The sequence below is a fragment of the Podarcis muralis genome, chromosome 15 (assembly GCF_964188315.1).
Source record: "Podarcis muralis chromosome 15, rPodMur119.hap1.1, whole genome shotgun sequence".
NCBI lineage: Eukaryota > Metazoa > Chordata > Lepidosauria > Squamata > Lacertidae > Podarcis > Podarcis muralis.
This window is the reverse complement of record NC_135669.1, coordinates 39,589,772-39,607,452: the sequence shown is the minus strand read 5'-3', so window position 1 is coordinate 39,607,452 and position 17,681 is coordinate 39,589,772. Positions and strand designations below refer to the sequence as shown.

The window sequence follows — 17,681 nt, the reverse complement described above, 5'->3', positions numbered from 1 at the left end:
TCAATTAGTGGTGGGGAACCTTTGGCCCTCTCTTTTGAGGGACACATTGTGCTCCTTCTGGGGCAGTTCGTTCCCCATCCTGCACTTAGCTCTCACTCAGGGCTCCTAGAAGCTGTCAGCATGTGACAACAGCCACATCCTGGGAACAGCTTTGGTTGGCCGACTAAACTAGGTGAGGGTAGCCAATAAGTCTCAAACCCTCAGTGAGTTAGGGACTTCCCTTGTATGTGACGACAGGCTCTGGCGGATTGAGTGGATGAGAACAATACTGGGTCTAACAGTTAAGAAGGCGGTTTCAGCACATGGTACCTCGGGTTAAGAACTTAATTCGTTCTGGAGGTCCGCTCTTAACCTGAAACTGTTCTTAACCTGAGGTACCACTTTAGCTAATGGGGCCTCCCGTCCCGTCATCCTGAAGCAAAGTTCTTAACCCGAGGTACTATTTCTGGGTTAGCAGAGTCTGTAACTTGAAGCGTCTGTAACCTGAAGCATCTGTAACCCGAGGCACCACTGCATAGGGAAGTGAGGGGCAGATGGGGCTCGTCAGCCTGGGAAGGTAGCCCATCTAGAAATGGAAAACACTGATCCTAAACCTCCACTGCTTGCAAGACATCTTTGGGAGAAGAAAAGTCTAAGGAGTAAACTTTACACAAATTTGGAGTGGAGTCCCTCAGATAGCTGGATGGTGCCTTGAACACCTCCTTCCAGCAACTCCTGCAACTAAGCAGGTGCCCAATGTATGGCTCTGCTGTCCTTTGGAACACATCAGCGAGGCCGAGAGCGGGGACATTGTCTGGGCAGCCCAGGACCTCCATACACGCTGCATGGGCTTGTGCCCTGGGGAGGTCACTTCAGTGCTGATAATGCAGCCATGCTTGCTGGAGCTGAAGGGAGTTGTAGCTCAGCAACATCTGGAGGGGCAAAGGTTCCCTGCACTGGCTATAAATAGATAAGCAAGGCTTTAACACTTGTTTTTAGAGTGAATGGGAAGTTTTCACTCGTAATAATAGTGCTTAACATTGCTTTAAAGTACTCAGAACCACTTTACCTGCCTTGGCAGTCAGTAGCTCTGCCACCCACATTACAGATGAGGAGAGGGAGGGAAGGAGGCTAAGGAGGCAGCCAAAGGCTGATAAGTGAGTTCATATCAGATGCAATATTTATACCAGGGACTTAAATCACTTGCAATCCAGTCACTTACAGTGGGAAATGTTAACTAGCAGCCGCTGGAGAGTTCTTCCTGTGTCATAGTGCTGCCAGCCGCCCGCATATTAAAGTCCTGTTCCTATTCAACCTAAGATGCACAGTTGGGGGAATAATATATGTGTGGCAGTAAACCACCCATTGAAACCATGTGTCGTTTGGCTTTGGGCTAGGGGCTGATGATTGTGCTGGTTAGCTCTGTTGATAGGGCTTGGCGTAAATGTTGACTTCTGGCAGTGACTAGAAGCCCAGGATAATGTATGGGGTGTGGGTGACTTGGAGATTCCCTTCTTGCAAAGGCTTTTGATTTTTGTTAGTTGGGTTTAGTCGTGCATGTTTGTCTATGGGACCACACTGTACAGGCAGGTTTGAGTTTCACACTGCAATCTTCGTCTACTTTTGCGCCCAGGTAAGTGTTATTAGGATTAAAGCCTGCGATGCCAGGTCGAGATCGCCTTACATATCCAGGCTTTTAACACACCTATTACCTCTTTGGAGGTGTTCATTACTTTTTGGTTCCAATGTTTGCACTGCTGCTGTTTTTATGAAAGACTGTTGTTAGCAGTTGAATTGCTTTTTATTGTTTTGTTTTTAGTTTTATTGTCTGAAGACTTTAGATGGGGTGGCATAGTATAACATATTCTAAATGAATAAATATTCCTTCATTCCAGACTCTGGGATGAAATGGAGAGGCAATTGCTTCCAGGTTCTGCTTGTGAGCAGCTAAGAACTTCTGGCTGACTACAGCTGGAAACAAGATTCCAGACTAGGTAGACAGATTCGGGAAAGCATTTAGTTTGGGAGTTTTGTGCTACGGTGGCCAAGCGATTAGAATCTTGTCTGCATGAAAGCATAAAGAGCAAATTTTTCTCACTTTCTTTCTGTAACTTTCAGGTCATATATTGCTCTTTCGGTGGCACGTCCAAAGGACTACATTTCAACAATCTGATAGTAGGCTTAGTCCTGCTAACGAGGGGCAGAGATGAAGAGAAAGCAAAATGTAAGTAGTGGCACTGTCTGGTTTTTTTGGGGGGGGGTTCACTGTGCACTTGAGCTACTTGCAAGAAAGGCAGGATATAAACCTAATATTTGGGGGGGGGGGTGAATCAGACACCTTCCCTCACAATCTATAACCTTGGACATACAGTGGAACCTCGACTTACACCCGCCCTTTCTCGCGGACGTTCCAAGTTGTGACCGTGCCAAACCCAGAAGTAAACACCAGGTTTGCCGCAATTTGTGCGTGCGCGGAAGCGGCTTCTGCCATTTGCGCGTGCGCACAAGCGGCTGCTGCCGTCTGTGCATGCGCAGAAGTGCTCTGCCGCTGAATGCGCACGTGCACAACTGCGCCTCTACTAGCGTCCAGTTTCACCCAGCGGATGGGCCTCCGGAATGGATTATGATCATAAGTAGAGGTTCCACTGTATCAGGTTGCATTTCCCTCCATTCACTTTAAATGGGAATCTAATGTTTAGTCAGGATGGTTAGACCATTAGAGTGAGGTGGAGGCATTCTATGAAAGAAACCTGAAACTTTCCACTTAGCATCTCCTACCCTCTGCAGAAGAATCAAAATATTTCCGTTGGAGTATTGTATTTGCATTCAGCTTAAATGGTGTGTGTGTGTGTGTGTGTGTGTGTGTGTAGAGGTATAAAACCTTTAGTATAAAAAATACAAAGGTAAGTAACAGTAACAAATTAAAATATTAGAATCATTATAGGCTCCAGATACTGTTCCTGTAGATGTAATTTCATGTTTTGTATATAAATATTATCAGCTCCAATTTAAACTGGCATCCTTGTTGATCCCAATAACATAACTGATTAGCAAAGCCCTTTTTATGAGTGTAGAAAAGTAAAAAATCAGCCCTGTTCAGAAAGCTGTGCAAGTTAATTGGCATTGCCAGCTCTGTTGCACCGGTGTGACTTGAATGTTTAATTATTCTGTTGTTGGTTTTTTGCTTAGACATTTTCAGCCTGTTTTCAAATGAATCCGGGAGCTATGTCGTCCGTGAAGAGATGGAAAGGATGCTTCATGTGGTCGATGGGAAAGTCCCGGAAAGCCTCAAGAAATGCTTCTCGGAGGTATTTCCTGCAGTTCCTTATCTCCTTTTACCGGATAACCTGAGGATGAGGGTGAAAGTGTGGAGCCCTGACCTCCTGTCGGAAGTAGCTTGCAGTGATTTACAGAATCAGGATCAGGTCTACTGACCAGATCCAGTTCCACACCCTTGTAGTAGGAGATTGCAGACTTGATAGGATTAGTCTCTGCAAGGTGCTATGCAGGTGTCAGGTTGCACCTGAGGTTGCTGAAATGAATAAGCTAGCCCTGGCTATTGCAGGGAGGCAGTCATGCGTCTGGTTCTTCAAGCCAGCCATCTCTTTGCTGGCTGGAGGGGTTCTGGGAGTTGTAGTCCAAACCATCTGCAGGGCACCAGGTTGCTGCTTTAAACTCAGGGGTGGGGAACTTGTGGCCTTCAAGGTGTCGCTGGAAAACAGTCCCCATCACCCCGGATCACTGGCCATGCTAGCTGGGGCTGATGGGAGTTGGAGTCCAACGTCATCCAGAGTGTCAACAGTTCCCCATTCCTGCTTTCAAGCATTGCCTTTTCTCCTGCTTCAGTGACCTCATAAACTGTGTCATTCCATATCAAGTGATCCAACCTTTTTATCTCACGTCATCCAATTTTCTTAATATTTTGTACACTTGTTGAATGGTCAAAACTAAGTTTAAATCTAAAATATTATTTTTTTTATCTCACCCCGTTTGTGAGTTATGAGGGTTTGAAATTTACAATTTTGGCCTTGCTGGACTACACAAAAACCTTAACAGCTCAGCCCAGAAGTTAGATACTTCAAAACTAACAACAACACCAATCTCTTCAGAACTTCACTGGCTTTAATATGACACGTCACATGATGGACTTACTTTAAATTTTAAATTTAAATTACAAAAATTTTAAAAGTGATTAAAAATAATAATATGATTTTAAAATTCCAAAAAATGTATTGATTATTAAACATTTCTACCTGCAAAATTTCATCTTGGGATCTCAGTGGGGGTGGGTTTTTTTTGTACATACATGTCTGCCTTATTGGGTTCTATTTAGGATAAATGAGGGGGATTGGGGACTTCTCACAATTCTCAGGAGCCTTAACAAATGCAGGGTGTGAATGTGGCCAAGGCTGGGTCTTCTGCACTGTATCATTTGTATCCCACCTCCCAAAGTCCCATCTCTTGTTCTCTTTCTCTCAAAATGTGGAAAGCGCCCATCATCCTTGGAGGGGGGAGAGATCCACCCCTCCCCAAACTCCTAGTCTTCCTTGATAGGAGCACAAAGGACTCAGAAGCACCTCTCCAAAACAGCATTAAAAACCCCCAACTCCTTTCCAGTGTTGTCTTTCACACTTCTGATGCCTGTCCTCAGGCATAAGGGCTACAGCTCATTAAAATTCTTTCCACTAGAAGCAGTAGGAGAGAGTCTGCTGCAAGCATTTGTGTAAATGAGATTGAGAATGTCATATACCTGCCCGTTGTGTCCTGGGTAGCATAAATCTAATCAGATGCCTCGTTTCAAAGTTGATCAGCGGTGCTTTCCCTTGGAAAGCAAAACAACAGACTGATAAGCTGTTGGGAGATGCTTTTTGAGGAGCGTTTAATGCCACCCTGCTGGCTGGGTAGGGTTGGATTTATTTATTTTTGTATCCTTGTTTGCCTTAGCCACTGAAATGAGCAGGCATTTGGAGAGGAACGCTTACACTTACAGCTCAATGTATTGCAGATGGCAGACTAACACAACTGCTCCATTCAAGCTGTGATTGTCATTTGTGCATTGATTCCCCCTGACGCCAAGGGGCAGCATGAAAAGACAGATTCCCACTCCATCCAGTGGAAATCTCATACAGTCATACTTCAGTTTTTGAACAGCTTAGTTCTCGAATGTTTTGACTCCCGAACGCCACAAACCTGGAAGTGACTGTTTCAGTTTGCGAACTATTTTTGGAAGCTGAACGTCTGACGGGGCTTCCGATTGGAAGCTCCTGCAGCCAATCAGAAGCCATGGATTCTGTTCAACTCCCAAGGTACGACCGTACAGCACTTTGTCTGAGTTCTGAGTCTTCACAAAGAATTGCTCTTCAGACCCTATCATGTGTTAAGATAAGCAGAGGGTCCACCTTTGGCAGTTCCACCACCCTTGGAAGTTTGTGTGGTGGTGCCCTTGTGGGGGGCATCCTCTGTAGCAGTCGCTAGGTTGTAGAATTCCCTCCCCACAGAGGTGTGTCTGGCACCTTCATTATATAGTTTCCCTCCTATGCTGAAGGCACACCTCTTTACCACGGCCCCTGACACCCAAGACATGCATTTTCAGGACCCACCCTTGTCTTGTGATTCTAATTTGTTTTAAGCTATTTTAGTATTGAATTTTAAATTGTTGTAACCCACCCTGGGACCTTATGGAAAAGGGCAGGAAAGAAATCAAATCAAATAAATAACAATAATCGTTTTCAAGCATGACTTTGTAACCTTGAGAGCTAGATACTCTGACAGTACTATGGCTACTAAGAATAACAAAGCTGAGAATCTCACTCTGCACCCGATACCCCTGTTCTGCGCATTCCCCAGGACTTCCACCAGCCATGTTGACAAAGCTAGAAAAAAACCAGTTGTATTTTGCATCAGCCTTTCCTCTTGCAAAGGGCTGGCAGGAGTTCACCACATAACGCATAGGCAAGGCAGATTAATTTCTGACAAAGCAAAGATGGGAATATTTGAACTTCAGCCCTGCTGAGAGGTTAACTGTTCAGCAAAGAAATACCTTTGAAAATAGTACTGTTAAGCAAGTCAATAAAGGGTAATGTCCAAGCTCCATTAATTCAAAGTTCAGTCAGAGAGCACTTATTTACCAAAGGTTTGGTGTGCATGGCTGGTAGGTTTGCAAGCCCATCAAGAGTTCACAAGCTACTCAATTCATGCAGGCAGGTTTCTGATAACAAATGGCAAACTCTTAAGCAAGCCTGTGAAGCTTGGGTTCCACTCCCTAGCTTGGGATTCAGCAGCTAGCTTTCATGTTTGTTTGTTTGTTTGTTTGTTTGTTTGTTTGTTTGTTTGTTGAAAATGGAAATAATTATAAAATAAATTATAATTATAATAATTATAAAAACTCTAGGAAGCTGCCTTATAGGAAGCTGTCAGACCATGGGCCTAGCTAGCTCAGTATGGGCTAGAAGCAGGTCTCCTGGGGGACATTCCCAGTCCTACTTGGAGAAGCCGGGGATTGAACCTGAAACCTTCTGCATGTGAAGCAGATGCTCTACCATTGAGCTAATGCGCCATAGGTGGCTTCGGCTTCTCCCCAGTGTTTTCCTTCCATTGATCTTTGGCAGTCTTGCACAGTTCCCCACCTAGTGGGCAGGTTTATCAATACTCCAGTCCCCAACAGGTCAGTCTTAGCCGTCTAGGTCAGGGGTTGGCAACCTGTGGCCCATGGGCCACAAGCAGCCCACGGGGGTCGTTTAAATGGCCCATGAGCCTCCCCCACACTGAGCTGCTCGCTCGGCGAGTCCCCGTGCGCTGCGCTAAACTGGTGCTGCGCAGAGCGGGGACTCACGTCCGCAGCACCAGAAATCACACCTGCACATGTGCAGATGTGATCCAGCCCCCAGAGCGATCTCCGCGGCCCAGGTGAGGTAAACCTTGCCGACCCCTGGTCTAGGTCATTATGCTGAAAGCAGTGTGAGCTGGCACACTGTAGATGAGGTGGCTGCTGGCTGGGTTGCATGGTAGCAGCCCAGAGAATGAGCCCTGTACCTTTTAAATTCAGGTGTGGCTCTTTCTTCCTTTTGTTTTGTGGATAGTGAGCAGACTTTGTTGGAATTGCAGAGGAGTGGAGGATATACAAGAGACTTCTCATCTCCTGTGCTTGATGTGTTTAAAAGTAAATTCTCATTCTGTGGGTTAGAGCCCTGCTGGCCCTGCTTTGCAGAGGAAGGAGCAAACTCCAGAAAGTCCAAGTGTGACCAAGCCAAAGCCTGCAGGGGAAAGTTACCACCCATCCTGGGTAGAAACCCATCAAATGAGTCCAGTCCAAGAAGAATTCTGTTAGTATACAAGGCCATACTGTCCAAAATAGCACCCTTTGGCCTGATCCAGCAAACTCCTCTTACGTGGTGGTATTAATATTATTAATTGTATTCACCACTTTTTTCACAAAAGTGACTTAGAGTGACTTACAGAAGCAAACATTTAGAAACAAGTTTCAAAAACGATTTAAAAAAAAAATCTAAAAGAGTCACTCCTAAAATGTATAAAGGACCAGATCCAACTCAGTCCCCACCTCACTACAAAAGATGAGCAAAAGTTGAGACTGTAAACACACTTCACCCTCCAAATTAGTTTACAGTTGCCTGCAAAAATAAGAATGGGAATCCAGCTTTTGTATAGCAAACATGTTAACGCCCTACCTGTAATCAGTTGCTGACCACCAGATCTCGCCTGTGCCTGCCAGTCTTCCCCTCCGTACCAGATCTCAACTGTGCTATGGGCAAACAGTGCAACTTTGCATAATTCTGGCTGCCTGATTAAATGTAGAGGAATTTGGGTTGCTTCAGTACAGAATCGGTAGCAGCCCCTGTGCAATGAAATGGAGGCTCAACGTTTTGGCTCAGTTCAGCTTCTGTGAAGATTGTGCACAAGGCAAAGGGGTCTCTCTTAAAATATGCAGGCTTGCCTTCTGTCCTACAGCAATGTCCTCTGTGAATCTTCCTTTTGAAATGAAAATAGACGGCAGTAACCTTCTCTGCTGGATTTTGGTAGCCTGTTAATCTCAGGAGGACATGCAACCTGCCACACACTGGAGGGCTTCGACATTTTATTGCTCCTGCAGTTGGGGTTTGTTTCTTCAAATGGGAACAGACATGGTTGCATCTTCAAGGCTGCTTGAGGGGGTGTGATTATTATTTCCTGCAAAAAAAGAGGTTTGTTTCTCTTTCCAGCCCAGCCCAGAGCCACCTATGGCAAACATTTGTATTTTTCCTCCTTTTCTCAAATGATGTCATGTGTGATGGCAGATTTTATTTTTAAAAATCTTTAAAAAAAATTTTTTTTGCATCTTGTGGTTGAGCAAGTGTGAGGGGCTGTTTGTTCGCTCCTTTCTCCCAGCTAGGCTGAGAATTCTCCTTGGAGTTACATGGGAAGTGGTCCTTTCCATGCTGATTAGTAGATGGTGATACATGGAAAGAAAAGGGTGAGACAGAGATACTTGCGTTCAGATGACTATGGTCCAGCGCAGCCTGATTTGATGAAGTCCTCTCTGCTCTAGCAGGGAGGAGGTGATGAACAGTCAAAATCACCTTTCTTTTTCTCCTGTGCAGTATGTGCTTCATCTGATGTGCAGGAATGTGGGTGGCCACACTTATTTGTCCACGCTTGCTGTGGCATGTGGCCTCTGGAGGGTTAGCTAGGAGGTAATGGCAAAAAAAGGCTAGCTACCTTGTTGTAAGAACTGTAGCCAGGAAATGTATATAAAACATTTTGGGTCCTTGGAGTGGTTAGGACTGCATCCTACATGTGGCTGATGGGGCCAGGCAGTGGTTGGCTCTAGGCCTGGAGTTGGCCTGGTGTTTTGGGGTGCTGGAACTGGGAACCTGTCAGCCAGGCAAGGGCAAAAGGCTTGGCATTGGGTATTGATACCAAGCCTGCCCAATCCAGAGGCTTCATACTACTTGCCAATTGCAGAGCTAAGTTCTTGCACGTAGCTGTTCCCTTCTGCTCCTGAAGAGGGCTGTCACGTTTTAGTACACCCACTTCACACACAATAACTAACCAGGCTTGGGCCACTGTGATGCTCTGACAATGGTGACTTGGAACCCCCCCCCCCCCCCCCGTATGCTTAACGCTTGTACCAGGCTGAAATTTCCCTTCTGGGGAAGTGACAGGTGGTTTCTGAAATCAGGGGTGTCAAGGTCCAGTAAAAGACCAGTAAAGGGACCATCTAGTACCCCAGGCAGAGCTATCATTTCCACTCAACAAGGACTATTCAGTAAGATCAGATGCTGCCTAAGAGAATCCTCTGTTTGCATGCATTGCCTCTTTCAGGTTAGGGGCTCCCAGTGTGGGACACTCCCCCCTCCAAAGCAACATAAAACCTGCTTGCTGAACCTCTTTTTTCTAAGATTGGCCGTGAAAAGATTCCCTGCCATTCCATTAAGTTGGGAGGATAACTTATTAAGATCCGTCCAACATCTGTGAAATGAAATATTTCCTCCATCATTATGCATCCCCTCCTCTCCCCCACCCCCTGGGAAAAAAGCATACTTCTTAATAGCAAAATTATTTCTGCAGAAAAGTGCCCAAAAGACTTTGTCATGATAATCACATTGGAGAGAGCCACGTGTGGGCTATATTGCTTCTTACCAAGCTGTGTGCTACTGATAAGCATGTTTGAGGCAGTATCTGACCTTTTTGTGGCAAAGGGTTAAAACAAAACAAAACGCAGCCCTTCTTAACTGTAATCTCTGATCTTTTTGTTGCTTTGAATGTAGTAGCAGGCCTTGTGTTTGAAAAGCAAGCTACCTGATGTGTTGGAGAAATAGCTGTGAGGGTTTTTGGGGGGTTTTTTTATCCTGTTTTTTGAATCAGGCAGTTTGCTGCCACACATGCATTATAATGAACTGGTGGGGAGGGAGGAGAACAGCCGCCAAAGCTGCTCTCTATATTAATGAGAGAGGCCCTGGCGGATTTCTCCCACTCCACACACCAAGCAGAGTGCTTGAGAAAATTATTTTTAATATTATAATACAAGTAGCTGAAGGGCCTGGTAGTTAGTATAGCGGGTTTGTTGCCTTTCATTTCCCTCACATCATCTTCCTCGTCTTCTGGCTTGCAGTTGCCTCCTTAACACCTCTCTAGTTGCCATTGGCTTAGCTGCTCTGATGTCATGGGCGCTGGGGCAGCCTGTGGGACTAGGTAGCTGAGAGTGGGGAAAACTGGAAATGCTGAGATCTGAATCCTTGGGCCATTTGGTAAATTTAACCCCTCTTTGTTTATAACAGGATTCAGTGGGCTTTTGAATGGCATCCATTCAGTGCAGATTGGTTGTGATATTTTAATTTTGGTAAGGTAAAGGTAAAGGTACCCCTGCCCGTACGGGCCAGTCGTGTCCGACTCTGGGGTTGCGCGCCCATCTCGCTTAAGAGGCCGGGGGCCAGCGCTGCCCGAAGACACTTCCGGGTCACGTGGCCAGCGTGATAAGCTGCATCTGGCGAGCCAGCACAGCACACGGAAACGCCGTTTACCTTCCCGCTAGTAAGCGGTCCCTATTTATCTACTTGCACCCGGGGGTGCTTTCGAACTGCTAGGTTGGCAGGCGCTGGGACCGAGCAACGGGAGCGCACCCCGCCGCGGGGAATCGAACCGCCGACCTGACGATCGGCAAGTCCTAGGCACTGAGGTTTTACCCACAGCGCCACCCGCGTCCCAATATTTTGGTACCTTTTACCAAAGAAAAATGGGTGTTTGCTGCATGTGTGGGTGATTCTGTGTTTGCAGTTGTCTGCCACTAAATTATTTTGAAAGAAGAAAATAACCCGGTTCATACATCACTTTAAACCATAGCTGAAATAAACTACGGTTTAAAGGTGAACATCCAGTGTGCTAGTGCATGTTGTGGAAATTGTTTTGCTCCTCCCTTGCTGCTGCTGTGCTTCCAGGAAGCAAGCTAAGGGCCAGCTTAACATTTTTTGGGAATTTGGGCTCATGGTTCAGTAGGAAACTGTTCTGGTGTCCTGCTTCAGATTGGGGGTACAGTCAGGATCAGGACTCCACATCCGTTTTTTTCTTTAAAAGTGGTCAATTCTAAGCACTTTCTTAAAAGTATGAACACAACATGCAGTTTGGCCTTAAGTAGACAACCACCCGACTTTCCCAGCAACTCACTTCCTGTGTGTAACACTCTTGAGTATGCAGGTGCCTTCACCTGACTTATATCTCAGTTCTCACTACAACAGCCCTGCAAGGTAGGTTGCGGCTGAGAAAGAGTTGCTTATGGCCATCTGTTGGGTCTGAACTAAGGGATTCTTTCCCTGTAGGCTGTGCTACAGTGTACCAACAGCAGCAAACAACTGAGTTCATTAGCAAATACAAACTGCTTTGCTCAACTCATCCTCCCCCCCCTCTGCTTTTTTATTTTTTACAGGGTGAAAAGGTAAACTTTGAGAAATTCAAAACCTGGCTGTGGCAAAATAAAGAGGCCTTCACGTTTTCCCGCTGGCTGCTCTCAGGGGGAGTGTATGTCACACTTACGGATGACAGCGACACCCCGACTTTTTATCAGACCCTTGCTGGAGTCACACACTGTAAGTAACACTTGTTCTCAAGGAATTGCCTTACTTCCTGTTATCTTTTGTAGACTCCGCCCTGATTTTACTGACATTGTGCCTCTGCAGCTTCTCCTTGGGGATTGTTCAAGAAACACATCCTTTTTTCTTGCACATCAGCTTAGTTACTGTGGCAGCCTTCTACAGTTGCCTGGACCAGTTGAGTGGAAACCTGTAGCCTTACAGAGGCTGCTGGACTCCAGCTCCCATCATACTTAGTCATTGGCCATGCTGACTATGGTTGCTGGGAGCTATAGTCCAACAACATCTAAAGGGCCACAGGTTCCCCATCATAGGCTTGTTATATTTTGCTAATTCTCAAAATGGTATGTTCAGTTGCGTTGGGGAAATCGATTTCTCAGAGGCGTCCAGTCAATCCTTGTAGGAAATGGGTTCCCAAGCCTACGACCCCTGGTTTGGGTTGATAACTTCTGTGTTGACTTAATGGGGTGTCGTGTTGCCCTGGGATAGGGATGGGGAATTGGCAGCCCTCTGGATGTCATTGGGACTCTGGTTCCCATCAGCTGCAGCCAGCATGGCCAGTGGTGATGGGAGTTGTAGTCCAGCAACATCTGGAAGCCCACAGGTTCCCTACCCCTGTCATATGACATCCAAGAATGTAGGAAGAACTGAGGCAGCTTGCTTTCATACTGGCATATATTGTCACCTCATTTATATTATTTATTTAGATCCTGCCTTTCCACCAAGGAGTTCAAGGAAGTGTACCTGATTCTTCACCCCCTTGGTATTCTCGCAACAACCCTGTGAGGGAGGCAAGAGAGAGAGAGAGGGAGGGAGGGAGGGAGGGAGGGGGAGAGGGAGTGTAACTGGCTCAGAATCTCCCAGCAAGTTTCACGGCTGAGTGGGTGATTTGAACTTGGGCCTCCCTAGTTCTAGTCTGATGTTCTAACTTCTGCCACACCACATAGGCTCATCATACTGATTGGCAGATGTCTTGGTATTTTGGAAGGGGATATTCCCAGCTTCCCACTGGCTGATTGTTGCCAGTCCAGTGACTGAAGAAGAAAACAATATTTGGAGTAGCTGAGCATCTTTATGGTTTTTTTTCTCTTGCTTCTACACTTCCTCTTAGTATGGTGCTTCATTAAAGAGGAGTCATCATGTGTAGATCTCCCTCCCTCCAGTAGATATGTTCAGCTTGACCAAAACACTGGGCTTCATAGATCTCCTTCACACAGGGCATATACATTGTTGGCATCTTGTCTGCCTCGAGAGACAATGGAATGTGCCTCTGAGGGTGAAGTCAAACCACTGTGTTAGCTGCACCAAAGTGACCTCCTCAGGGCGCAAGACTAGGCAGTGTGTATGGAGGTTCTGGGCTTCTCAGACAACAAGACCCCCCTTTTGGCCTTGCTGGTGTGGTTCAAAGGAAGTCGGAGCAAGACATTTGGCACCAGCTTGGCTGCAGGAGTTGCTGGAAAGAGACGTACAAGGCGCCATCCAAGGCGTCTTAGGGACTCCACTCAGGATTTATGTAGGGTTTACTCCTTAGCCTTTTCTCCTCCAGAAGATACACATGGCAAGCAAGCAATGCATCATCCTGTGGAGCTTCTTGGTAGATACTAGTAGGTACTAAATAAATCAAATTATGATTCTTCTACCCCATCCCTTAATTTTAATACAGTCACTTGAGACTTCCAAGTTTTCTTGTTCACACATGCTGACATTTTTAGCTTCCCAGGCCCACAATATTGATGCTTAATTGTCTTGTTAGAAGAAGGCCAGAGCCTTCCATTTTTATTTTAGAAGGGAACATTGGAAAACTGATTATTTTGGGTTTGCGCTGTTGGAGGCACTTTTGGAGGCACTGCTGGTAAAAGCCAGGAGCACTTTTATAGCTTTCTGAAATATCTGTATTTGCCGTGGGATTTACAGTCTGTGCTGGCTGTTTCAGCAAGAATTGTAAGTGCTGTGAAACAGAGCGATTTGTTTTGGAATTTATGAGGCCAAGGAAATGAGGAAACAAATAATTCCTAGGTGGCTGGCTCACATTCTTAGGTTCTCATCTTTTCTATGCCCATTTTTGGGGAATTGATCTGTTTTTAATTTAGAATCAGTTTAGTTTTTGCAGTTTGCCCATGTGAGAGATGAGCAAATGAAGGACAGGCTCTCAACCCCTTGAAATAGCTGTTTGACCTCTATATGAGCCTATTCGAGTTTGCATCAAGAATGCCTAAAAGGTTTACTCTCATCTTCAGTACCATTGATTGTTATATTTGATGTAATTTCTATTTAGAGTGGACCTGGTGAATTCAGTGGACTAGTGTTAGACATACCCATTAATTTCAGGGGTCTACTCTGAACAAGACTAATGTTGTATACAACTCTGTGCCACCTTTCCACGAGTTTACCAGAAAGACATTCCATCACATTTTTGCATTAATCTGTGAATTTTCTTAAGGATTTTCATGAAAGTTCATATTTAAATGCATATTCCCTCAGAATATGCATTTAGGAATATATTTTCGGTTGACGTCTTTCACTGTATTTTGATCTGCGTTTTGAGCTGTACAATGACTTTGATATTGTGTTCTTTAAATTGCTGTTACCTGCCCTGGGACCTTGTGGTGAAAGGTAAGCAAGAAATGGAATGTCTAATAAAGAACATTCTAGGAGTGGCTAACCAGGTTTCAATCGACAGATGACTCTGAGCAGCACTGGTTAGGGCAGATGAAGTCATTATGTATCACAATTCATGAAGATATTCTTCAAGTATCCTTAGTTCATCAACCTTTCATTAGATTACTATCTCATGACAGTACTGAGATGGTATCTCCAGGCAGAACTGGGGAAGGCTCCCACTCTGAAACGCTGGAGAGCTGTTGCCAGTTAGGGTAGCCAATGAAGTGCCCTCCAGCTCTTGTTAGACTACAACTCCCATCATCCCTGACCATTGTCCATGCTGGCTGTGATGGAGATGATCTGAGGACACCAGTTTGACTACCATGCTGGCCAAATCTGGCCAATGGTCTGACAATGATGTGGTTCCAGCTTCATGATATACCTCATCTGTCGGCGGGGTGCTCAGCTTCTGTGACAATATATCCTGTCGCTCTCTCCAAGTCATTACCTGCGGAACAGAACGACCCCTGAAAATGCAGAAGTTGACTGCCCTTGGTCTGGCGTCCTTTTTTAAAGCAAAAACTGGGGAAGAGCTAAAAAATGACCCCCAGATATTTATCATGGCCTGTTTTGTGAATGGCATAAGCTAGTTGCTAAGCAACTGCTGCTAGTCCCCCCCCCCCCAAGCTGCTGGGAGAGTTTCTTATCTAAGGTCACGAGGGGCTTAAGGCTGCAAAGAGGAGTGACGAGGCAGAGTCTCCCCAGTCCTTGCTTTGCTTATCTATTATACCTCCGCTGATTTCCCTTGTGGTTGTGAAGGTCATTAAAAAACGTCACATTACAAGAGGCACAAGGCAAATTGAGCAGTGACAGAAAACCAAAACAAGCCGGGATGCCTGGAGATTATAGCGTGGGGGGTATGGACAGAACGTCGGCCCAAAGGCAGTGGATGGCTTGAGTGTTAACATAAAAAGGCTTCTCCTAGAGAGGAGCAGCAGCAGGGCTTGGAGCCAAGCTGGTTGAGCTCTCAGCCTTCCAGTTAGTAGGCACCTGGATGGCAAGAGACAGCATGGATCCTTCTGGACATGGGTCTTTCTTCCCCTACTGCAAGAGGATTGGTTCACAGTGTTTGCTAGCTTGTCTTCTGCCTGGAAGAATAAAAATCTGTAAATTTTGTATAAAATGTGGGTGTATATATACATGAGCACAAGCATCATCCCCATTAGGAGAGATATTTTGGTGCCTCTTTAAGATGGTCTCCATGTACCCTGAGCCCTTGCAGATAGTCGCTTCCAGAAATCACTGTAATGGTGATACATTGTGCGGGTCATTTCTGCATTATGACTTTTGTGGCTGGAGATTCTTACTAAGATTTGATAATTTAATCCGTTTTCTGTATTTGTAGACCGACTTGTGATGCCGGGTCAAAGGTGGTGGTATAAGATGGAAGGTCGTATTTGATGCCAGGTGTGTAGCGGCCAAAAATTTGGTTGCAAAGGAAAAGTTGGGAGCATTAAAAGCTTTGCTCCTTGGCAAGTGAGGCTCGCTGTCAGTGCTCATTGGTCTGCACTGTGGCCGGCGTCACATACACAACAAGCCCCTGTATGGATCAGCTGCATTGCAGAGTTTCCGGGAACTCTGTAGCATAGCCAGTCTCTGCCCAAAGCAGGGCCTCTAGTAAGCATTGGTCAGCTGATTGGCACTTGTAGCAAGACCCACAAAGAAAGGCTTCGTTTGCTCATGTGGTTTGATTTGAAACCTGCAGATAAAAACGCGTCACCATGGTGGTATCAGGTGGGAAGCTATACCTACCTGTCAAAATGGGTTAGGGGAGGTCTGGATCAGTTGTTTCTGGCTGAATTTTAGGAAACTTTGGGACTTTGGGAATCGGGATCTGCTATGCCTTCTTTTTACCATTTTAGTGAAAATGCTAGAGTTCACTGGCACAAGTTAGTTCATGGCATGATATAAATCAAGAATGAGGAAACTTGTGGTCTTTCAGTAGTGTCTGACTATAGTTCCCATCGTTCCTGATCGTTGGCTAGCGCTGATGGGAGTTGGAGATCAGCAGTATCTGGAGGACCACAGGTTCCTCATTCCTGATTTAAATCAAGTCAGGAACTATCTTGTGTCAGTAGCCAATGCAGTGCCCTCTGGCATCTTAACTCTGGCTTTTCACTGTCTCCTGCTGGTTTTTCTGTCAAAACTATTTGGCAAAGCCATGAAAAATAGCCATGGTTAAAAATAGGCAAATGTTATTAACTTTGATTCAAGGGAGAAGACAGCAAGCGTTTACTGTGAAGCTCCAGTAGTTCCATTTAAATTAACTTAATGAGCCAAGATATCGAGGAAACACTAACCAAAAATATATATTATTCCTCTCCCCCCTCCCTCCCGTAAATAACATTCATGTTGGAAGGCAGATGACTTTAATTATGTTTCTCCCTGGCCTAAAATTACAAAGGGAATTTTGAAGTGTCACACCAAGTTGCACACACTTGCCATTTTTAATCAAATTCTGTTCCATTTCATTTAAACCATAAATATTCTTCCAGGGTAGCTGCTGAAGTTGAAAGTTAGTGTAGCAGTTTTTGCAGCTTGGGCTTGTTTTTATGGCTTTGATTTTTGTGAGATAGTAAATTAACTTTTGGCACACTTCCCTATGTGTTAACAGTTAAACGTTTTAGCCAAGGGAAAGGGAAGTTGTCTTTAATTGGGATATTTACAGGGTTCTCAGCATAATGCACTAAAAAACAAAATTTAGCAATGAAAGGTGATTTCTGCAACTGGTAATATACTGTGCAAATCAGATTTGTGTCAAGTGTCTTGTACTGATTGATTTTGTTTAATCATTAGTAGGGAAGGGATTCAGAATACTGAAGTCTTTCCTTCCAGCAGCAGGAAAATTTATTCAGCCACCCCTCTGAGCTTATCTGTTCATATGCATTCAGAGTATAGATTAGAAAGACTAGAAATGTTTTTTTAAAATAAAAAATGGAAGGTTAATACCATGAACCTTTTCGTTTTTCACAACTGATGTGATGCACATTAATTTAATTCTAGATGATAAGCCTCCAGGTAGGGACAAATCTACATTCATTTTAATTTTTTCTGTCTTACTGTTCCTCCCTAATAAGATCAGAGTGGCTTACAGTAAAACATGGTCAAAAATAAATCAACCGCAGTGCCTAGCCTATAATGATATTGTGTGTCTCTGTGTGTACAGACTGGTTCAGGCAATCATATCTTGGCTTAATACACTGAGATATGAACAAGCCTTCCGGGTGTGTACTAAACAGATTGTCTTCTATTAACCAGAGTTTGGTTATTATCTGAACCGGAAAACAATGGCTTTGGAACAAGCCAGGATATGAAGCCAGCTTCAAGCCATGGCTTCCTGCCTTGTCTTCTTCTTAAGCTATTCACCATATTATATTTCAACATATGCTGCTGTTCAAAACCAAAGGGCTTCCTAAAGCGGTTCAAAATTAAAAGGTAATGAATAAAGATATGGTGACAGTA

At 44.9% G+C, this 17,681-nt stretch overlaps 1 protein-coding gene across 4 annotated transcripts in view; it reads left to right on the top strand.

The window, feature by feature from the left end:
- Window positions 1-17,681, top strand: part of USP32 (ubiquitin specific peptidase 32) — a 126,317-nt gene that overhangs the window by 53,878 nt on the left and 54,758 nt on the right. For all 4 annotated transcript variants that reach the window (XM_077919674.1, XM_028708937.2, XM_077919673.1 and 1 more), the window contains exons 3-5: window positions 2,098-2,203; window positions 3,169-3,287; window positions 11,396-11,555. In XM_077919674.1, the coding sequence (XP_077775800.1) occupies window positions 2,098-2,203; window positions 3,169-3,287; window positions 11,396-11,555 (385 nt within the window). The remainder of the gene's footprint in view (window positions 1-2,097; window positions 2,204-3,168; window positions 3,288-11,395; window positions 11,556-17,681) is intronic.